General features: G+C 46.3%; 1 protein-coding gene across 3 annotated transcripts in view; it reads left to right on the forward strand.

The window, feature by feature from the left end:
• Nucleotides 1-23,739, forward strand: part of FOXP4 (forkhead box P4) — a 288,966-nt gene that overhangs the window by 81,972 nt on the left and 183,255 nt on the right. For all 3 annotated transcript variants that reach the window (XM_069238402.1, XM_069238400.1, XM_069238401.1), the window contains exon 2: nt 5,541-5,727. In XM_069238402.1, the coding sequence (XP_069094503.1) occupies nt 5,557-5,727 (171 nt within the window). In that variant the 5' untranslated portion in view covers nt 5,541-5,556. The remainder of the gene's footprint in view (nt 1-5,540; nt 5,728-23,739) is intronic.

Consider the following 23,739-nt stretch of genomic DNA (forward strand, 5'->3'; position numbering starts at 1 on the left):
AAGGTGTATGTTATGTTTGTATTTGGATGGTGTCTTAGATTCTAGGCTGATTGTAACGGAAGGTTGGTTGTCTGGTGTTTTCCTTTTTGCATTTCACTTCTTCAAGCCTGCCAATATCTTGGTTGTGTGTTGCATTCCTCACCAAAGATCCTGATCTAGTCTGGTATGTAGATGTACGTTTGCAGTGACAAGTCTTGAATATGATGCAGCAGATCTTGGAAATTGATTTAAGCCTTCAAGTGGAGTTAAACTATTTCCTGTAGTTCAAAGGTGTTTCCATCATACATGTGGTTATTTTTGTTGTTTTTCACTCTTGGGGGGTGGGTGCAGGGGGGGGGGGCAGATTTTATTTAGTAAAGCATTGACATCATATAATTGTAAAAGGACCAGGGCACTACAGCAGCTTTGAAGGTATGCTTTGGAGGTCTGAGTTGTCTTTGCAGGAACGTATAGCTGCTGCCATGCAGCCTATGTCTTCTTAGCGAGGAGAGTCTACATTTTTTTAGCTTATTTTCAGGTCAGGCGTAAGCCTACGACCTCTTGTTTACTTCTTCTGTGGGCTTCCAGCTATTTCATTTGTTAGCTTCTTCTGTGTGGTAGCAGGGACCAACTACTGTGTAATTACGCTTTGTCCTGTTTGTCTGGTCTGTAGTGGACTTTTTTTTACTTTGTTTCCTGCTCCTGTCCAGGGAAGCTTCCCTTTTTATTTGTAGGGCATTCCTCCTCTGAGCTTAGCTGTAAACAAGGCTATAAATCAGGCTGTTATATTTATCACATTTGGTCTTTGTGAGCCCTCTGCACCTTCTCCCAGCTGCCTGGTTCCTGCCCTGGCTTGGATTTTCTTTACCAAGTGTGCCTGCCTGTGTGCTGAGAGCAATCATTGGAGACAATGCCCACTTCTGCTCCATACTGGGATCCCACTAGCAGCTCCATCAGTGCACCTCAGTTTACACACTACAAGCCCTCAGCTGTGCCAGTGTCAGGAACCCTACACATGCTGTCTGCCAGAGCACCTCAGTTCTTGCAGTCAGTACACTCTGCTGCTCCAGTACTGGTACCTCGAACGCAGCTCCATCAGTGCATCTCAGCTCACACACTCTAAGCCCCTCATCCGTGCCAGAACCCCACACATACTGTCTGCCAGACCACCTCAGTTCTTAAAGTCAGTGCACACTGCTATTGCAGTACTGGGACCTTTGGTGCAGCTCCATCAGTGCACCTCATTTCACACACTCCAAGTCCCTCAGCCATGTTAGTGCCAGAACCCCACAAGCTGTCCGTCAGAGCACCTCATTTCTTACAGTCAGTACACACTGCTGTTCTAGTACTGGGACCTTGGGCACAGCTCCATCAGTGCACTTCAGTTCACACATTCCGTGCCATTGCCAGAACCCCACACATGCCGTCTGCCAGAGCACCCCAGTGCGTACAGTCAGTAAACTCTGCTGATCCAGTACTAGGACCGCAGGTGCAGCTCCATCAGTGTACCTCAGTTCTACCCTGGCAAGGTCACTTATTTTCCTATAACAGGACCCCGTTCACATACAGTTCTATTACAGCAGCTCAATTCTAATATTCAGTCCCACTGCCAAGCCACTATTGGAACCAAAAGAGGAAAACGCAGCTCAGCCAGTGCACCTCAAACCTAACATCCAATGCCACTGTTAATGGGAACCACCACAGCTCTGCCAGAATCCAACAATTCTAATAGTGCATATTTCTTCTCCGTACTAAGGCTCATACACACACACGCCCTTATGTACTCCTCGCTTCTGTGGGTCAGAGGCAGCGGCACTCCCATACTGGACCCCACTCACAGCTTCACCAGGGAACATCAGGGCTCCAGGCTAACACTCAGCAACACTGGCAAGCAATACTGGGTTCCACACATAGCTCCATTAACATACGTCACTTCTGACCTTGTGTGCCCGTTACTATTCCAGTACTGCAGCCCACATACAACTCTGTCAGTGCACCCCAACCTAACCTGCAGTGCCCATTATTCCAATACCAGGAGTTACATGGCGCTCCGTTTTTCCTTCCTCACCGGCTGCCTTTCTGTTAGTCCAGCACTGGGCTAGGACACAGCTCTGCCAATACCCCCAATCCTTATCTGAAGCACCCTATGTTGCTGTATTGGGGTTCACATACAATTCTGCTAAGGCATCTCCTGCTGTTCTGCAGTGCCCCCTGCTGTTCCACATTGACTTCCGAATGGGGACGTGAGGGAGCCAATTAACTCTATCCTTAGACGCCATCTTCATTTTCACCTATCTCACTCCGTTCTTTGCTCTGTTGGCTCTCAGTGTTTTTTTTTATCCCCCACTTTTCTCTTTCCAGCTCTTAAAATCCACATGTTAACGGTTTTGCTCTTTCTGTCAACTGTTTATTTCTACTCCTTTCCCTTTTTTATTTTTATTTTCACACTTCTTTCATTATTTTTCCTTGTTAGCTTTTGCTCACTAGCTTCCTTCCCTTTATTTCTTTTGTCTCACACATTTGCTCTATTTCTTCTCTTAGTTGTGTTTTAATTTTCTCGTTCTTTATTTCCCTTCTTTCTTTTATTTCTTTATGACCCCCTTCTTTCTTCCTTTTGTCTGTATTACTTTTGCTTCTTTTTTCTACCCCATCCACTTTCTCTCCTGAGGGCTAGTTATCAGTGGAGCAACAGGTACAGTGGCTCCAGGGCACAGAGACCTATGGACCCCACTCAACTCTAATTACTGCTGTATTTTCCTACCCAAATTGCACTCAAACATTTTCCTTTCTTACTCCAGGGCTCAGGACCCTGTTACTACACCACTTGTCCTGTCCATCTTTACTCCCAACTTTCTCTTTCCTTTCACCCTCCAATCTGTCCCAGATGATATTTTTGTTATGGTGTTTTGATTTATTTATGATAAAAGATTTATATGATAATTGTATAGTTTTTACGATAGAGGAAGAAGGTAAATGGAAGTGCTTTAGTTAAATGCTTGGCCACTGGAATTATATGGCAGGAAAAGATTAAAATATGAGGCAGGGTTGATCAGTTTGTGGCAAGAAAGTCCTGTTATGAATTTACAGTGGCAATAGCTCTAACCCAAGACAATGCAAGACCTATTGCATTGCAAATGCTTGTTGTTGTGACAAGCAAGATAAACTCTGTTTTCAGTGGATTTGCCTCATGTAGGACTGTGCGACCCATGCTTGGATGGTGAAGCAGCAGATCTTTAAGTTCTGTATTATCTGCATATTCGGGAATCTTTTGTTTTTCTCTCACCAATCAAAAGGATGCCCAGATTTTCCTTTTCTATACAAAAGATGGCAAAGTAGACAATGGAGCCTTGAGGCTGCATCAATTAAAAGGAATGTATCCTGATCCTCATTAGCATCAGCTGATATCTAGTAATTAGATGTATGGGGGAAGGTAGTGGAGGAAGGTCAGATCCCCTCACCTTAGACCCTTAACAATGAGCAGAGCCCACCGGGGCCTGCGCAATTGATCCGAGCCCGTCTCCAGGGAGGAGGAGGAGGAAAGATTAAACCTAAGGAGAGGAGAACCTGCTTATCACTCTTCACATGGATCAGAGCCCACACGAGTCCCTGCACCTAAGCAGCAACCCCCATTCTGAGACCCTCTTCAGGACTGCAGAGTGGACCTGAGACTAATCGTGAAGGGAAGTGGGGAATTCTCCAGCCTGAGGCACTGAGCATCTGAGTGGATCCCATCTCAAAACCTCCACAGGCATCACAGCCCACCTAGCATACTTTGCAGAGGAGATGTCTACCGACCAGACCGAGAGCCTGTACACAAGAGTAGAGTTCAATTACACCTTGATCAACGATAGATGGAGGGCCCCTGTTGGAAACGGATTATTTGGGTGAGGGAAAAATACTGCCTTTTTCTCAGGGGCATTTAAAGCCTCACATGATGCCCTTGGTCATGGGAGAGAGTAGTGCACCCAGGTGGTAGAGCCACGACTTGAATCCACAGCTACTGGCTTGAGAGGTTCAAAAATATACCTTTGGGGAAGACTGAGCCGTGTCAGACTTTGAACTTAACAATGTTGCACTTTGGAGGGAAGAGCCCTCAGGAGAGGGGAAGACTAGCCAACATCAGACTATGTAGAGAGGGATTGTTATGTTTACGGAGTAAGCAGTATGCAGCATTTAGAAAGCTGTAACTTTTTTTTATTTTCGTGATTACTTTTTTCTCTTCATTGTGAAGTTGGCAAAGATATTAAACCATTTCATGTGAACAAACCCACAAAAAAAGTGTATTTTGCAGGAGAGAAAAACTTACAAATTGAATTCTCATCCAATTAAAAATCTTTGCTGATAACTTCATGTACAAGTGAAGTTTACGAATAAAAAGACTTTGTAAAAATAAAATTAAAAAAAAGGGTCGCCTATGGAAACTTCACAAATTGATTTATAATTCTCAATGTCCTTGTTTATGTTGAATGCTATTGTCACAGAGTAGTTTTGGGATAAAGAGGCAGCAGTCAGGCCTGGTTCTAGATTAGTTTTCTGGTCAGATTATGTTATGGTTCATACGGAAATTCTGTGACCATGAGATACACTGACTATATGTATGATGTCTTTAGCCTGAGAATAAGTATGCAGTCCACTAATTCTCATATCTAGGATGGCGGCCGTTTGAACATGGGCTCTGGTTAATGTTTAGGTTGGCTGTATGTGGTTATTAAATTAGTTGTTTTGTTGGCTGATCTCTTTGAGATGGAAGCTGTCTATTAGATATTTAGCATTCCTGCTTTATTGCCTGCATACTAGTTTTGAGCTGGAAGGTTAATGTTAATATTGTGTGCGTGTGTGTTTGGTGCGGGAGTACCAGTGAAATGTTTGATTATGTGATGATAATTGAAAGTTTTGCCTCAGGGGTTTGGAATAGTAGCCGATGTAGGTCCATAGGATTGCATGGAAGGGGTGGTGTATCTTTCTCATTGTATGAACTGGCAATCTACCATCTGTGGTCCTTGGGTGGACGATTTGGGGTATGTCCACTGTCTCTGTGATGGAGAGGTCATTGTTCTCATCAGCAGTGGGGGTTTTGTGGGGTATTTTGTTCTAAGGGGTTGTCAGGAGAGAATGGGGTTATTTCATGGATCTGCATTCTGTCTTCCTGGCACGTTTAGGGGTTAAGAATAGTAAGAAGATGAAGTAAATGATGCAGTGAAGTGAGAGATCTGGGCTATTCTTGATGTGCACAGTGATAAAGCACTACACCCCAGTCCCTCTGCTGGACTCTAGGTTGATGGACACATTCTGTAGCCCTCTACGGGTAGCACACCCTTTTCCCAGGGCCCTGTACTTACGGAGCTGGTTTTGTGTTTTATTTTGCTGTTATCAGCATAACAGTAACAAAGCCACAGCCCCCAGGAGCTCTTCTACCTCGGCGCTCCTACTCTGGTGGTTCCTCCCACTTACACACGTCTTCCAGAGCCCTACACTTTTTTTTTTATAATGGGCCATTGTTGAAAGCTGTTATTCCATTCTCAGTGGCCTCACAGTTATGGCGCCTCTTTGTTTGCTTTTAGGTGTTACTAATACGTCATGATGGTTGAATCTGCCTCAGAAACTATACGATCTTCTCCAGCAAATCAAAATGGGGTCAATAATCTCAACAGCCAGTCTGATGGAGGTGGAGTAAGAGAAGGCAGCGCAAGCAGTGAAACTAACGGAGAGATGAGCCCAGTGGATTTACTTCACTTTCAGCAGCAACAGGTACAGCCCTTTTTACCACCTATATCTATTATATCGCTTGTAATACGCATCCATTCTGAACAGTTTACGTGACTCTTTCTGTATCAGCCCATACACCCCTTTATTAGCAATTTATCACCCTCTCTCCATAATCCCTTCTGATTCACCCCATACTTCTCTGTACCACCTGCTCCTTTTGATGTTGCCACTTGTATGCTGCCTGCCCACTTCTGTATCACTCCCCAAGATATCATCCCTTTTTATCTTAACCCAAACCTACAATGTTCTGCTCCACCTGTACACCCTTCCTGTGTTCCCCTGGACTTTCATTGCACTGCAGAGCTCCATTAGGCTAGATCTTTCAAATGGCATGATGAGTAGAGGTGAATGGATACGTTTGAAAGGGTTAGCGGCAGAAACATGGGGAGAGCCCGGAAACTGAACTCAATGTGTCCCCTCCTCTCCAATTAGAGACTTTCAAATCAAATCAAATCAGGGTTTATAAAGCGCAACTACTCACCTGTAAGGGTCTGAAGGCGCTAAGGGGGTTTGTCCTCTGAGCCTCAGGTGAAGAGCCAGGTTTTAAGGTCCTTTCTGACTTGAAGTAGCAATGGTGACTGCCTGAGGTGCAGAGTGTTCCAGCTTTGCTGTGAAGTAGGCGAAGGACCTTCCACCAGCCGAGGGCTTCCGTATGCGGGGTACGTGGCTAGTGCTTATTGAGCAGAGAGGTCTGGTGGGGGGAGTAGAAGGTGATGTGGTTGAGGTAGGTGTGTCCTAGGTTGCGGAGGGCCTTGTAAGCGTGGGCGAGGAGCTTGAAGTTAATTATTTTCTCAATAAGAAGCCAGTAGAAGTCACCCCTGAACAACTACAAAAATGGGCACAGGCAGGTGTAGAGTTCATAGGTTCCTTGTTTAAAGACCAATGTTTACTAACACACACTGCCTACATCCATGAACGCAACCTATCAACCTCACTTTTCCTCCTACATGCTAGTATTACGCATTACGTCACTAAATACTGGTCCCGAATAATACAGAACCACCTACGCACGCATTGCTACACTCCATATATACTATAGGCCAAGGGACACATATGGTCAAATGGCTGTATAAAGGGCTGAAAACTCACCTATCTAAACCCCTGACAGAATTAAAAATCAAATGGGAAACAGACGTAGGAAGAGAGATATCAGAAGAGGTGTGGGCTAACATACTAAACTACCCAAGCCAAATATCCTGTAATACAAGATTTTAATTCATTCAATATGCTATACTTCACAGAGCATATCTTACCCCACACAGACTACATATTTTATACCCAGAACTGCCCTCAACGTGCCCTAGATGCAGGGAGGAGGAGGCGGGACTCAACTGCCATGCCATCTCTGAATACTGGGAAAATATAATCAACTCCCTAAATACACTAGCAGGGAAGACTATATACTGTAAAATGGAGACATGTATACTGGGAATGCTCCCGCGTCCCCAAAAAAAGAAAGTTCTCCCTAGATGGATAAACCTTTAGTTAAACGCCTACTGACTAGGCGATAGAAAGCCACGACAGCACCCACGGTGAGCCAGTGGAGGGCGGAGGTAATAGAATGGGGTAAAGCAGGAGTTACCCTTAGAAGAGAAGAAAATGCCGGATGTAGGAAATACCCAATAGCCCAGGAATGGGATGAATTAGTAGAAAAGTTCACATCATTGGATAAAGGTGAACATGGCGAGGATGCATCTCAATGATACCCATAAGATAATAATCACCAAGTACATAATTAGATCGACAAAACGCTCCCACCCCCCCCCACCGGAAATTTTCTCTTACATCAATAATGTATAATAATTGATAACAGTAAAGAATGCAGCGATTGAAAATCTATCCTCAACACCAAGATGTCTGATTAGTGGTCAATAGTTGGTAGTTAAGAATAATGTTCGATGTAAAGAATACAAGGTGACATACTAACTTGAAAACGCCACCGCAATAATGCATGTAGTCCACCATATATGACATACTGAACGAGACAGTTTAAGGACAAAAGAGTTGGTATGTAAAGACACACAGAATGTAATAGCATATAAATCGGTGAAAAATGCACATGTCAAACCATATATGCCTTGTATGCTCTCCATTGTTTCTTATGTTTATGAAAACAATAAAATATGTTTAAAAAAAAAAAAGAAGCCAGTGGAAGTCTCTTAGACGATTGGAGATAGGTTTGCAGTGGGTAATGTTTAGGTTGAGTCTGGCAGAGGCATTTTGGATGTGCTGTAGTTTCTTCAGGTTCTTCTTAGTGGTACTGGCATACAGGGTGTTGTCATAGTCGAGCCGGCTCATAACCAGGGCATGGGTTACGATTTTGCGACGGTCCTTTGGGATCCATTTGCAGATCTTTTGGAGAAGTCAGAGTGTGTGAAAGCAGGCGTATGCGACGGTGTTGGCTTTGTGGGTCATAGTGAGCAAAGAGTCCAGGATGAAGCAGAGGTTGTGTGCATGCGTGGTTAGTGGGGGTGGGGAGGTGCCGAGGGTCGATGGCCATCAGGAGGCATCCGAGGTTGATGTGGATGGTCCCAGGAGGAGGATCTCTGTTTTCTCAGAGTTGCGCTTGAGGCAGCTGTTCTTAATCCAGGCGGCGACAGCTTCAATCTTGTTGTGGAAATTCTTCTTGGGAATAGTAGGGTTTTAAGTGAATGAGATTATCAGCTGGGTATCGTCGGTGTAGGAGAAGATGTTCAGCCCATGGTTCCTGACGATGGATGCGAGCGAGGCCATGTAAATGTTGAAGAGTGTGGGGCTCAGGGAGGAGCCCTGTAGAACTCTGCAGCTGATCTCTGTAGGTTCTGACAGGTAATGCAGGAGTCTGACTCTCCGTGTTCTGCCCGACAGGAAGGAGCGTATCCATTGTAGGGCCTTTCCACGGATGCCAGCTGCATGGAGCTTGGAGCACAGGGTGGGGTGTGAGACCATGTCGAAGGCGGCGATAGGTCCAGTAGGATGAGGGCTGCTGTATGGCTGTGGTCGAGGAGTGAGCGGGCTCCGTACTGTGGTTGCTCCTAAAGCCTGATTGGGAGGTATCCAGGATGTTGTTGTCCTTGATGTGCTTACAGAGCTGAGCGTTGATGACTGGGAAAGGCAGCAGAGAGATGGGGCAGTGATTCTTGAGTTCCAGGGGGTCAGCAGTGGGTTTCTTTAACCCCTTCGCTGCCAGGCCTTTTCCCCCTCCTGTGCCAGGCCTTTTTTTGCCTATTTGGAATAGTTCTTGCCTAGGCCATCATAACTTTTTGCCCATATAAGCTACCCACGCCAAATTTGCGTCCTTTTTTCCAACATCCTAGGGATTCTAGAGGTACCCATACTTAGTGGGTTCCCCTGAAGGAGGCCAAGAAATTAGCCAAAATACAGTGCAAATTTAGTTTAAAAAAGAAGAAGGCTTGTGTTTTTTCCCCTGAAAATGGCATCAACAAAGGGTTTGCAGTGCTAAAATCACCAGCTTTCAGGAACAGGCAGACTTGAATCAGAAAACCCAATTTTTCAACACAGTTTTGGCATTTTACTGGGACATACCCCATTTTTACGATTATTTTTTTTGTGCTTTCAGCCTCCTTCCAGTCAGTGACAGAAATGGGTGTGAAACCAATGCTGGATCCCAGAAACCTAAACATTTCTGAAAAGTAGACAAAATTCTGAATTCAGCAATGGGTAATTTGTGTAGATCCTACAAGGGTTTCCTGCAGAAAATAACAACTGAAATAAACAAATATTGAAATTGAGGTGAAAAAAAAACAGCCATTATTCTCTACGTTTTACTCTGTAACTTTTCCCTGCAATGTCAGATTTTTTAAAGCAATATACTGTTATGTCTGCTGGACTCTTCTAGTTGCGGGATATATAGGGCTTGTAGGTTCATCAAGAACCCTAGGTACCCAGAGCCAATAAATGAGCTGCACCTTGCAGTGGGTTTTCATTCTATACCGGGTATACAGCAGTTCATTTGCTGAAATGTAAAGAGTCAAAAATAGGTATCAAGAAAACCTTTGTATTTCCAAAATGGGCACAAGATAAGGTGTTGAGGAGCAGTGGTTATTTGCACATCTCTGAATTATGGGATGCCCATACTAGCATGTGAATTACAGGGCATTTCTCAAATAGACGTCTTTTTACACACTGTCTTATATTTGGAAGGAAAAAATGTAGAGAAAGACAAGCGGCAATAACACTTGTTTTGCTATTCTATGTTCCCCCAAGTCTCCCGATACAAATGGTACCTCACTTGTGTGGGTAGGCCTTGTGCCCGCGACAGGAAATGCCCCAAAACCCAACGTGGACACATCACATTTTTCCACAGAAACAGAGGTGTTTTTTGCAAAGTGCCTACCTGCGGATTTTGGCCTCTAGCTCAGCCGGCACTTAGGGAAACCTACCAAACCTGCACATTTTTGAAAACCAGAGACCTAGTGGAATCCAAGACAGGGTGACTTGCGGGGCTCTCACCAGGTTCTGTTACCCAGAATCCTTTGCAAACATCAACATTTTGCTAATAAAACACTTTCCTCACATTTCGGTGACAGAGAGCTCTGGAATCTGAGAGGATCCACAAATTTCCTTCCACCAAGTGTTCCCCCAAGTCTTCCGATAAGAATGGTACCTCACTTGTATGGGTAGGCCCAGTGCCCGTGAAAGGAAATGCCTCAAAACACTATCTGGACACATCAAAATTATCAAATACAAAACTACCTGTGTTCTTGGTCCTGGGCTCAGCAGCCATACAGGGAAACCTACGAAACCCAGACATTTCTGAAAACTAGACACCCGCGGGAGTCCAGGGAGGTGTGACTTGCGTGGATACCCCAGTGTTTTCTTACCCAGAATCCTCAGCAAAACTCAAATTTAGCTAAAAAATCACATTTTTCCTCACATTTCTGTGTGGGATCACTGCACCGGGACAAATTTCCTACCACCAAATGTTCCCCTCAGTTTCCCGGTAAAAATGATACCTCACTTGTGTAGGTGGGCCAAGTGCCTGTGACAGGGAAGAGCCAAAAACATGTCAAAATTGAGGGGGAACCAAAGCGGGTCCAAAAGAGCAGTTTGGAAAAAAACATTTTTAGGCTGACAAGTGGGGCAGAATTTCTATTGGTATAGATGAGACAATGCTGGGTGGTAGGAATTTTGTGGATTCCTGCAGATTCCGGTAGGTTCCATCACAAAAATGTGGGGAAAATGTGTGATTTCCAACAAAGTTGGAGGTTTTCAGTGCATTGTGGGTAAGAAAATGGTGCAGGTGCGGGTGCATGTGAAGCACACCACCCTGGACTCACCCAGATGTTTAGTTTCCAGATGTGTCTAGGTCTTGCGGATTTTTCTACTTGGCAGCATCCCAAAGTCCAAAAAGTGCAGCCCTCACCATTCCAAGTGGGACAATTTTGAGAGTTACCCAATCTCTCATGGTCCAAATGTAAAACCAAAACCCCAAATAATCAAATGTCCACTTGCTTGCCGTGGGATAAGATGTTTTAGTGTGCGGGGGAGAGCTGAAAGACTGTTACCCCCTTCAGTTGGGGTGGGGGCATAACCATGCCCATACTGGTTGGTAGCCACCACCCTAGTCTTTTTTTTAATTCCCTGGCATTTAGTAGACTTCCTGCCCCCCGGGGTGTGGATCGGGGGGTAATTGCCCCATCTGCCCACTGGTGGGCAGAACAACTTTGGCCCCATTTATTTGCGATGGGGGTATGGCCATACCCCCACCCTCTTATTTTGAAAACAAATCTTCCCTGGTCTCTGGTGGGCTTTCTGCACCCCCTTGGGGGCAGATGGGCCTTAAACAAAACACACACACCAATCCCTGGGGCCTAAGTAGTTTCTGCCCCCCGGGGGCAGATCGGCCTAATAGAATAGGCCGATCTGCCCCTAAGGTGAGCAGAAATGACCTAAAATAAATTTGCCCCCAAGGGGTGCGACTCTTGCCTAAGGGGGCGCTCCCCTTGTGTGAAATTGGGGCAAAAAAAAAAATCCCTGGTGCCTAGTGGATTCTGCCCCCCTTGGAGGCAGATCGGCCTAATAAAAATAGGCAGCTCTGCCCCCAAGGGGGGCAGAAATGGCCTAAAATAAATTAGCGCCCCAGGGGAACGACCCTTGCCTAAGAAGTCGCTCCCCTTGCGTGAACTTTTCGCATAAAAATAAAAATCCCTTTTGTCTAGTGGTTTCTGCCCCTCCTGGAGGCAGATTGGCCTAATAAAAATAGGCCACTCTGCCCCCAAGGGGGACAGAAATGGCTGAAAGATAATTTTGCCCCAAGGGAGCGACCCTTGCCTAAGGGTTCGCTCCCCACATATAAAAAAAATTTAAAAAATAAAATAAAATCCTGGTGCCTAGAGGTTTCTGCCCCTCCTGGGGGCAGATCAGCCTAATTACAATAGGCCGATCTGCCCCCAAGGGGAGCAGAAATGGCCTAAAACAAATTTGCCCCCCCCCCCTCCATTCCAGGAGAGCGACCCTTGCCTAAGGGGTTGCTCCCCTCAAGTGAAACTGAAAAAAAAAATCCCTGGTGTCCAGTGATTTCTGCCCCCCTTGGGGGCAGATTAGCCTGATAGAAATAGGCCGATCTGCCCCAGGGGAGCGACCCTTGCCTAAGGGGTCGCTCCCCACATATAACGAAAAAAAAAAAAAATACCTGGTGTCTAGGGGGTTTCTGTCCCCCCCCCCTGGGCAGATCGGCCTAAATTATATTAGGCCGAAACAGCCGTAAAATGATTTCCCCCCTGGGGAGCTCCCCTTATGTGTACATATAAAAGAAATCAAAAAACAAATCCCTGGTGTCTAGTGGTTCTGCCCCCTTGGGGGCAGATTGGCCTAATAAAAATAGGCCGATCTACCCCCAAGGGGGGGGCAAAAATGGCTTAGAAAAAGTTTTGCCCCCAGGGGAGCGACCCTTGCCTAAGGGAATGCTCCCCACAAATAAAAAACACAAAAAAACACAAAAAGAAAATCCCTGGTGTCTAGGGGGGCTTGGATCGGCCTAATTGTATTAGGCTGATCTGCCCCCGGGGGGGGCAGAAACAGCCAAAAAAACAAATTGCCCCCCTGGAGAGTGGGGCCGCTCTCCTTATCGAGTAAACAAAAAACAAACAAATTCCCTGGTGTCTAGTGGCATTTCTGCGTTCGGGCAGCAGAAATGCTCAGAGAAGCCTGAAAGGAGAGGAAAGGCCCTTCCTCTCCTTTCAGGCTTCTCTGCCCCCTCCACGTGATCAGAGGAGAAATGCAAAGCATTTCTCCTCTGATCGGGCGCTGGAAGCAGCTCCGGAGGGAAGGCCTCGCGCGCTGATCTCATCAAACGCCACGGGGGAGTCACAGGGGGCGGGGTGGAAGGGGAAGCAATTCCCCTTCCATCCCTGCCCAGGGCAGGGGGGTGCCTGGCCATCGGGGGGAGCGGTGGCCCATAGCAGGACGAGGTGATCTTGTCCTCGGCACCGGGAACCGGCACTGAGGACGAGATCACCTCGTCGAAGGCACCCAATCGGTTAAGAGCTTGCGGATCTTGGCGTGCTTCCAGTCCTCTGGGAAGGTGGCTGTCTCAATGGAACAGTTGACGGTGTGTCAGGACTCGGTGCTATGGAGGTGTTGGCTCTGTTGAAAATGTGGTGTTGACAGAGGTCTGTAGGGGATCCAGAGTGGATGCTGCTCGTGATGGTGCAGGTCTTGTCTGTAGTGAGGGTGGTCCAGTGGTGCAGGGTCTGTGGTGGTTCAGTGGGTTGGATATTGGGGGTTGTTGGAGGTCTTGGAGGGTCTTGGGATCTGAAGCTGTTGTATATGTCTTTGATTTTCCAGTAGAAGAAGTTGGCTAGCCTGTCTCAAAGGTATTGAGATGGAGGGATGCTTGCTGTTTCTGTTGGGGTTTGGCAAGCTCTTTGACCACAGTGAAGAGCTCTTTGGTGTTGTGAGCAGAGGTGCTGATACAGTCCCTCAGGGGGGCATTCCTAGTGACTCTGAGGTGGTGGTGGGATTTGGTGGCAGCTTTGAAGCCCTCAAAGTCTTCTGGATAATTGCTGTTCCTCCATCTTTCTCTAGCTGTCTGCAGGTGCTCCTAGGGTGCAGGGGAAAAACAGCTTGCCTTCTTGAGGTGGTGTTTAGCTGAGGTCTCACAGAGAGGTGTTGGTGTATTCGGAGATCCATTGGTGGAAATTTCATGCTGAGTTGATAGCGTCTGTGGTGAGGGGTGGGGAAGTCTTGCTGAGGGTGTTAGAGGTGTTCCTCAGTGATCCTGTTCCATTTTCTGTTTGGGGCTTGGAGTGTGTGGAGGTGGATGCTCTGTGAGATGATAGTGAAATGGATGCAATGGTGGTCAGTTCAGTGAAGTGTGGAGGTTTTTGTCGACTGAGATGTTGCTGGTGGAGAAAATGGCATTGAGCGTGTGTCCAGCGTTGTGTGTTGGCGAGGTGACCAGTTGCTTTAGTCCTATTGTGGTGAGGTTGTCGAGCAGGGAAGCGGTGTTGGTGTCGTTGCCATTGTCAATATGGTAGTTGAGGTCACAGAGGAGGAAATAGTTAGAGGATGCGAGAGCGTGAGGAAAAATTATGTCGACAATGGCGTTGGTGAAGGCTGGACAGGGGCCGGGTGGCCAGTAGATGAGTGCCGCAGAAGGTTGATTTGGGTGTGGCGTGTATCTGGAAATGGAGGTGCTCCATTGGAGGGGGAGGGTGTTTCTGCATTGATTGTCAGGTGGAGGGAGGATTTGTATACAATGGCCAGGCCACCTGGATGAGAAGGCCGGTCTCTGTGGAGCAGTTTGTAGTCACTGGGGATGGCGATGTTGGGTTTCTCCAAGTTTCAGTAGAAAAGGTGATGGTCGGGTGGGTGGAGGCCAGTGGGTCCCAGAGTTCTATGGCGTGTTTGTGGAGGGAGCGAATATTGAGGAGGATGCAGCTGAGGCACTCCGGGTTGGTGTTCGATGGCTCAGCGGTGGGAGGGTTCGGTGCTTGGTATAGGATGAGGGTGCGGTATCTGTCTTCATCCTGTTCATTTGCAATCTACTGCATCTGGGTGGAGCTTTTGGTGGTGGCCCAGACAAAATTAGAAGCTATATAAAGCAACAAGAATTTAAAACAAATTGCTACATATTAATTGAGTTCAGAACTGATACTATATTTTTGATTGTCAAAACCTGGTTTTGCCCATACTAATATGTACCGAAAGTCCTATAGCCATGTAGTGCCAAGAATTGCCAGTGGAGGCAGGAGAACGGTAGGGTGTCTCTGGGTGATGCGAGATGACACGTGGCGAATTGTCTTGTGTTCCGCGCATGGAGGGTCTCTGCGTTGTAGCAATGGAAGGTCAGAGGACCAGGGTTTGTGGCGCTGGGCGCGGTCCAGGCACAGACTGGCGCTAATGGGCTTGCCTTTGGCATGACTACTGCGCACGGCTGCCATTAAGAAGGGGAAGGAGGCGGGGTCTGGTCAGCTGGGAGGCAAGAAGGCAGGAAAGCGATTCACAGGGAGGGAGAGGGTTGGGGCCCCAGGGGCAGCAGCAGCTTGGGAAACACAGGGAGAGTGAAAGGCCAAAGAAGAGAGAAAGACAAGAAAGAAAAGAAAAATGACAGAAAAATAAGAGGAAGTAAAAAAAGACAGCAAGCTACTTACATATAGATGGCCACTAGGCCACCAGGGATGAGGTGCAGGTGGGAGCCTGTGGTTGAGGTGGGTCTCGAACTGAGAGTCGGGCAGGCTCTCCGTTCGAAACAGAGCAGAGGCAGCAGCAGCAGTAACAGGTGGGGCTGCGCAGGGGACAGTGAGCAGATGCTGACCAGGAGGTCAGAGGAGAATTCAGGTTTTTGCTTTTCCTGCAGCTTGACTGTATTATATTCCCACTAATTGATTTATTTGAGGGTACAGAGTATGAAGGCCCTGAGTTCATGTTTCTATGTATATTCAGAAGTTATTTGTCTGAACATGGTGCTGGTAGTATCAAATATATTAAGTACAGCATATTGATATGAGTGTACAAAACGTTTGGAGTGCTAGGTGCAAATCCTTACATGTTCAGTTTGACTCAAGGACCAGAACGAAGTGGCTTCTATGCGCCTTTGCTCCGCCTTCAGAAACCGTCAATATACATACTCTGTTATGTTGTGACTCTCCTAGAAAGTTGAGCCAATCTAATTGGTTAAAATGCACAAGCATCCACATAAAGTCTCTACGAGACTACAACCGACATTTGTGGCAGAATGGCCCAGCTAAAACTGTTCTACTTTTTGGGAAATATGGTGTTTGATAATCTTGTACATTCCCCTCCCTTATATCTTCGTGAAATTCGGGAACCAAGGATTATTTATACCATTGTAGGCTGCAAGAGACCATCTTGGAAACAGTTGATTGGATCCTACTCCCCAGTGGTGGGTGCACAGGGAGGTCAATTTAGCCGTGAAATGTGTTCTTTCTACCCCTATGTTGTACCGAGCGAATCTGGCCTTTTGGGGGGGGGTGCAAGTTATATGAACATCTACTACATAAGGCAAATAGGTTTGTTACAGGCATTGTCAGTCTAGGTTTGTGTTTTTTCTTTTCTCTTTAGGTCATACGTTAATAAGATTCATATGTCACATATCCCTGCCACAAGATCACAAAGAGATTTGTGGGGGATGTAAATGCATTTACTTCTGTGGATTTCACTGCCAGGAGTTCAGAAATACCTGAGGCAGTAAATCCCACTCTAGAAGTCGGACTAGGTGTGGTTGTCTTTAGAAGTTTGGGAACACCAAGTTTGTTGGCATTCCAAAACTTCGATCCAGCCTTTTCCCACCCTAAAATGAGTCAGAGATTTTCTCTAGCCAAGGGCAGTAGTTTGGTGGTAGTAACTGCTCATGATGATTTAAGACCCCTTGCTGAGGGTATTACTGCACAGGTGCTACTGCTGGGAATCTTAGCAGCTTTTGGCAGTTTACCATTAACTGTTTGTTGGAATTGCATTTATCATGTTGGTATAAGAGATGCTGCGTTCTCCTGTGTAACTTATTTCTGATTGAACACAGCTAGTGGCTACACATCATTGAAATAACCTAGAATCTACAGCTTGCCACTGGAATCAGCTCTTCCCCTGTTTGTCAACATTAATGATTAACTGCTGGCATATTTGAACATATGGTCGGGCTGCATTTTCTACTTGTGCAATGACGACAGGATCCCCTCATCAGGGTATGGGGTCTCCCCCGGGTGTGAACACTGATGAATATAAATAGGCAATTGAATGAATGTGCATTAATTGGTTGGCATTGAAGGGGAACAAAACCGAGATCGTTTGTATATTGTGGTTCGCCACTTGAGCAATGCCCTTCGCCTGAGTAGACTCGAGCTAGCCTAGAACCTGGGGTTCAAGATCAGTTCTAAGCTGATGCTACTCCTCAGGTTCACGTCTTTCAAATGTATTTTCCTTTCGCACAAACATAACGATCCTGAGTGAATGTGTATCTCACCACAAACTTACTTGTGCAGAGCAGCGCAGCGTTCTTGCATACTTTGGTCCACCTAAGCCTTTTGTCAGCTGACTGTAACCGATTCGATATGCATCCGCGCTCTTTCTCCTAACCATGAAGCTTAGAGGCGATGTTCGACCAGTCCTAGTCTTTGCAGAGAAAGACTGAGTATAAAGGTTTCTGTGTACTTTCTTGAGCTTTCTACCATCTTCCACCACGTTTCCTAACTTGTAAACTGAAGGTTTATTAAATCAGCTGGTAAATATGTTCTGCTAGCTGCTTGTACTTGATATCCCTCAATGAAAATTGTGCTTCATTGTGAGTCAGGGCATTGTCAGTGCTGTGTACTTCCTGGTGGATTGCCCTTCTCAAAAACACACGGAATTAATCAGATCTCCAGCAGTTTCAAAGAGATGTCAAATAACTTAGTTTTGTCCTTTATGTTACCAAAAGCAGTGAAACAAGACATGCAGTGGCCATTTTCCAACTTGCTTACATAACGTGTAGATTAAAAAATGCTGAAGAAGATAACAGTAAATTACCATCCTTGCTAACAAAAGCTGCATATGATTTCCATTCTGCTCATTTCAAATTTCTTTTTAATAGGAGCTCTTCCTCGGTCCATTTTGGAGCTCCATTCTCCTTCATCAGAGTAAAATTCCTTCACAAATACGTTCATGTCTTTGCATACCTGCTGGAAGGATGAAGGAGATACACAGACATTAACTTTCTGTGGTCCTTACACAGATTTTAAAAGCCTGTTTTGAGGCCATGCCCTCATATGTATGTGATCAAATATCCTTTGCATGTAGAACTGGGTATATAATGTCACGTGCAATACGATGTAAAACAGCATAAAGAAATATATTTGCTAAACCAAACTAACACTATGAATAACTCACATCTATTCAGTAAATGTGTTTAGAAAATTCTACAGTAAGCTCAATATTTTTAAAACAACATATCATTAAATAATGTCCTTGTCCTTCTGTTGGCATTCTGCATGTGCGCCATACTGGACTTAATCAACTTGCGCTTCTGAAGAAAGTCCATTTTAACTTTGTTAACCAAAGTCTCAAGCATAAACTTCTAGACTGCTCCTTGGTAATTTCGCTACTTTGTTGTTTAACTCTCAACTCCATATTCGCTATATCTGTCTTCATCCTGTTCATTTGCAATCTACTGCATCTGGGTGGAGCTTTTGGTGGTGGCCCAGACAAAATTAGAAGCTATATAAAGCAACAAGAATTGAAAACAGATTGCTACATATTAATTGACTGCAGAACTGATACTGTATTTTTGATGAGATTGTCAAAACCTGGTTTTGTCCATACTAATATGTACCGAAAGTACTATAGCCATGTAGTGCCAATAATTGCTTTGAGTTCTCTTCCCTCTCAAGCGAGGAGGGATGCAGGCACAGCAATGGGAGAGATATACAGGGTCTTGACAGTACTTAGAGACAGTACTCAATTTGTGCTGGTGTTTTACAGCATCTATTTTTTAACACCGGCTGTTTAATAGTGTACCACATGCTGATGCAGTCTGATTATTTTTTTAAATGAGCTCATCAACTTAGTATTTAACATACATTTAACATTTATTTATATATTATATATAACTTCCAACACTCCTTTAAATATCAGGAGACCCATAATGCGCATTATGGTGCTTCATGGTGGAGGAATTTAGATTTGTCTGTTTTCTATGTCTATGATCAACTTGGGCTTTTAGTTTGGAGCACTGTGACAATGACTTATCCATGAGTAAGGCTTTTGCCGAAACGCGTTGGATGTTTGTGCTGAAATAAATTTAATTTCACTTTGGAGGTGTCCTGGGTCTCCTGATATTTAAAGGAGTGTTGGAAGTTGTATTGGGGCTTCTCGGAGCCCATCCAGGACCGCTGTGTAGAGCACCTGCATTCCGAGACTTTTTTGTGAGATAAAAAAAAATATATATATATATATATCATGCCAACACTTTAAAGCAGGCAAGTGGGAGATTGTGTAAATAAAATCGGGGGGATATATTTTGCCTGTACACATACATTGAACAGCAGCAATTTTAGGTGGGAGAAAGCTGAAATAAAGCCATTTTGTACTTCAAAAATCGTGTCTCCCGCCGAAATTCGGGTGCATTGGCATGTGTGAGAAATAAATATATATATAAAATATATGAGAGCACTGCAGGAGAAGGGGGCTGGAGACGCAGGCAGAGTGTGGATGCGCACAGGTTGATTAGAAGGGGAGGTAAGGAAGACACAGGAAGCAAAATGTGGGTGTAGAGACATGAAGAGCAGGGAGGTGGGAAATACAGCAGTGAAGTAGGACTGTGACTGAGGCAGTGATAAGGCTGGGGTAGAGCTACAAAGCCCATGCATTATACACTTCACAGCACGGTGTTTTAATACTAGTTTATGAAGTACACATCAGCCACAACTGAGGATGCTGAAGTCTGTTACAGATGGAGCTATCTCACATCCGTGTGAAATGTTGTAGACCTATGACCCAGGGACTGACAAAATTGGAGTGCGTTGCGGCCTCATCAGGGACATGAAGCACTATGCAAATAACACAAGCATAACAACTTTGTGTGGTGTAAAGCATCCCAGTGATAAAGCGGCTGTAATGTGAAGGAGAGAGCAGAAGCAGCTTATCCCTCACCTACCTCACTTCAGTGCCAGCCATCAAGCTCGTTGTGTTACACCTTGCTTGGGTCTACTGGGGGGCACTTCCTGGTGAGGGTGGTGTCTGAGGTGTAGTACGGTCAGTCTCACCCGCTCACTGCGTGCCCCTGTATTTCTCTACATTCCTTTTCCTTTCGCCTTCCTTCACCCCCGCCCTTGTCTCGCGCTCTATCCAGTTTCTCGCGTCTCTATTTCTCCATGTTCTTCTTTCGCCTGCTGTCCCACCCCTTTTTCCCTTCGACGCCTCTGTTTTCTCTCACATTCTTCTCCCTTCTTTCTCTCGCTCCACCACCTCCCGTACGCCCCTCCCCTTCGGCTGTCCTCCTAGTTCTCTTTCCCCACTCTCTCCCCGCGTCCCACCCCCCTTTGAAAATGTACAGTATCTCTGGCTTTGATTGTCCACACTGCTGTTTGTAAGTCTGTTCACTTGGACCAGCCGTTTGTCACTCATTTAAGCCTCTGCTCCCAGTCCGAGGGGTAATCACGCATGTAATGCTCCTCCGTGTCATACAGAGCGCACAGCGCCTAGCTGAGGCGCAGATTGCTGTGACATGGCCTCGCGCTCCGGGATGCGACGCGCGCCACAAGAGAACGCCAGCTGCCGCCACCCCTTCACTTAGCAAAGCTGCACCAGGCAAACTCCCTGGCACACGTACATGTGCAATGGGTAGAGCTCCTTGTCACAGTGCAGCTGCACTGGGCAGCGCCTTCCTGGCACAGTAAAGCACCGGCCAGCACCACCTGGTGTAGTAAAGCTACCCTGGGCCTAACCTCGGGAAGAGTAAAGGTGCAGTTTTTCACTCTCCTCGCAATCAGGCTACAGATAAGACACTGTAAACCATGCTTCTTTCCAGCGCACTTGAAGCTGTAAATCCAGAGCGCCCTCTTCCCTTGGGCACAAAACTGTTCTGGGCAGCTTGTCTGGCTCGGTATAAGGTGCACCTTTCCACCCCGTGGCACGGGCAAAGTTGCAACGTTCCACACACTGTTGTATGGAAAGGATGCATTTTATCGCCTCTTGTACAACGGATGTGGGGCGTTCTCTTGACTGAATGAAACGCGGTAAATACACAGTAAGGGTGTCCATTCGCCGGCCGAAAGAAACGGCACTAGAGGCGTCTAGGCAATCAGCTAGGTCTTTATTTTCTTTCTGAAACAGTTGTTTGCGTTCATTTCTGTTATTCCTAGGAGGCTGATTCCAAGCTGTACCAAATTTGTGTGAACTACTCCCAATACGTGACTTTCAGAACCGTGGTACGTCCAGGTGGGTCGTGGAGTCCGAGTTGGTTGGTACAGTCTGAAAATAAGAGATAATGGCAGCTAGGTCTTTGCTGGCTAATGCTTTCTGCCAGGTACAGAGCGATTCAAGCGTGCTCTTTTCTGTATCGGAAGCAAGTGTAAATCCCGAATCTATTTCCTTACAGACAGATGTTGGCAGTGCTTCAAATGGGCAGGTACTGTCCGGTACGGAGTTCTTACACTTCTTCCATTTGAAGGGGGGAACTACCTGCGCTTCTCAGCACTCGTGTAATACATTACCATGGATGCATCCGGGCACTTCACAGGAGCAAACAGGTACTCTGAATAGGGAGTACCTGAACGTCTGTGTTTCCATTTAAAGCACTGGATGTTGGGGAATATTTAGTAGCAGCCGCAGCTTCCTGGACAAGTTGCAATCTATTCAGAAGCACAGTGGCCAATCCTGCTTGCAGAGAGAGGAAGGTACAGTAGTCTAGTCTTGATAGGACCACCGCCTGAATCACCGCTTTCCGCCGCCCCATATGTAGCATTGGTAATACCTCCCATCACAAACGGATATGAAAGAAACTATTGCAGTAAACGTTATAAATCTGTTTACACGCATAGGCCCTTTGCTTCGTTTACCCTTCTTCGTGACACAACAGAGCAGCTCATTTCGGCATCCATTGATGCAGTAAAACTGCACTGTGCAGCCCGTCAGACATAATAATACTGTGCGTGGTCTTTGTCACTGGCACAAAGCTGCAGTCCCCTAGGCCAGTAAAGCTGCAGTACTCTCTTCCTGCTGGCACAGTAAAGCTATACCATGTAGAGCTGCTGCCAAAGAGAGGCTTAACCATATCCTACAGCTGACCAGTGTGGCCCCCGTGGACAGTCCGGCTGCAGGCCCCTACCCCTGGATAAATAAAGCAGCATTGTAACTCCCCCTCGGCACAGTACAGCTGCAGCATCCTGTTGTATCAGGGCAGTAAACCTCGGGAAAGGAACCTCAGTTGCCTAGTTCTCAACAAAATTAAAGGCCACTGTGTATCTCATCCCACTTTCATCTTCATAGCTCTTTCCCCCTCTTCTGCTTATGGCCTACGCATCACTTGGGTCAACTGAACACAGGCCCAGTCATTGCAGTGAGTGAACAGGGTCCTGATCACTTTACCCACCGTCAGATCCATATACCATTTATGGTAATTTCTGTGCCTTGGATACAGTTTATGTAACCGTAGCCTACACAAGCCAGGGCACTAAACCAGCAGGATCCTGATCACTGTAACCAACGTCAGACCCATCCCTAAAGTGTGCATGTTTCTTGGTTTGTGCGCCTAGAAGCAAGAACGTTTAGCAGTGTGCGCGCTAAAAGAGGAACACACCAAAACATAAATGCCCCATGCGTAGTAATGGCACAGGATTCAGCCTCTGAGCGAAATAAAGCCGTGATAGGCTTAAGCTCGTGTCCTGGCACAGTACAGCTGCTGCGCTTTGATTTGTTTGCGCCGATATTCTGCTCTGAGCTTTGCCTCATGCGTTTCTCAGAAGGTCGCCATTTTTAGTCTGTATGCGAGACAGCAGAGAAGAAAGCGCCTGTCTCTTCTTCCTTTTCACTTCCTGTCGCTCTCTCCAACACCCCCTCCGCCCAACCAATTCCCGCGCACTCTCCTTCACACCCATCTTCTCTCTTCCTCCCCCTTTCTCGCACTCCCACTCATAACCCCTTGTCAGTCACCCCCAACACCAAAATACTACTTGCATATGCCACATCGCCGTTCAACATTTTTCCAGCCAAGTACAGCCTGTGGTGTAACGCGCCACTTGTTTTTAAAGGCTCTTCTGGAACTTGAAAGGGGTATGTACAGGGCAACTGGTCTTCCTGCTTCCTTACAGAAGTGCTCCCAATGAGAATGCGCTACGATGCCATGGAAATGCTAATTAGCGCTATATTAATGCGAACAACAAAACGACTACAGTACCTACTTCCCTTTCCATCTATCCCTTTTCACCGCGCCTTTATTGTCTTCTTCCTCTTTTCTCCCCTTCCATCTTCTTTCTTTCTCCCTCTTTCTCACTCTCCCTTCACCCGCGCCCTGTGCTTCAATAACGATAGAGCTGAAAAGCTTCCCACTCAACATCCCCCCTCGCATTGTTATTGGGGTCACTGCTGGTGAGAGGTCAAGCGGGTTCAGGGGTTGCCTAGCACCTGGGCTCTCCCACTGTGGTTGCTGGGGGATATGAAAAGGCCTCGGAGGGGCAGCATCCTGGGACAAGAGGGGGGACATTCCTCGGAACCAGGCTCTGCACTTTAATGAGCTTTTAAGCAGACTACTTCTGGGGAGAAGTGTGAATCAGATGTGAAGGAAGGGGGAAACTGAACTGCAGGTCTGCATCACAAGACAGCGAGGGCTACAAGTTCAAGGCACAGGACTCCTCCCTCCAGCTTCTCATATAATCTAGAAGTTACTTCTTGCAAAGCGAGAAGCACGAGGGAAATCGGAGGGAGGAACCTTTGAATGAGGGTCTTCCTCTGACGAAAGGGCTAAAAGTTAAAGGAATAACCAGCTCCCCCCATCCACTCTATATCCCAGAAGTCTTCCCATTTAGAGCTTAGGACATGAAGGTAAGCCATTCGCACGGT

Source organism: Pleurodeles waltl, chromosome 6 (assembly GCF_031143425.1).
Source record: "Pleurodeles waltl isolate 20211129_DDA chromosome 6, aPleWal1.hap1.20221129, whole genome shotgun sequence".
Lineage (NCBI taxonomy): Eukaryota > Metazoa > Chordata > Amphibia > Caudata > Salamandridae > Pleurodeles > Pleurodeles waltl.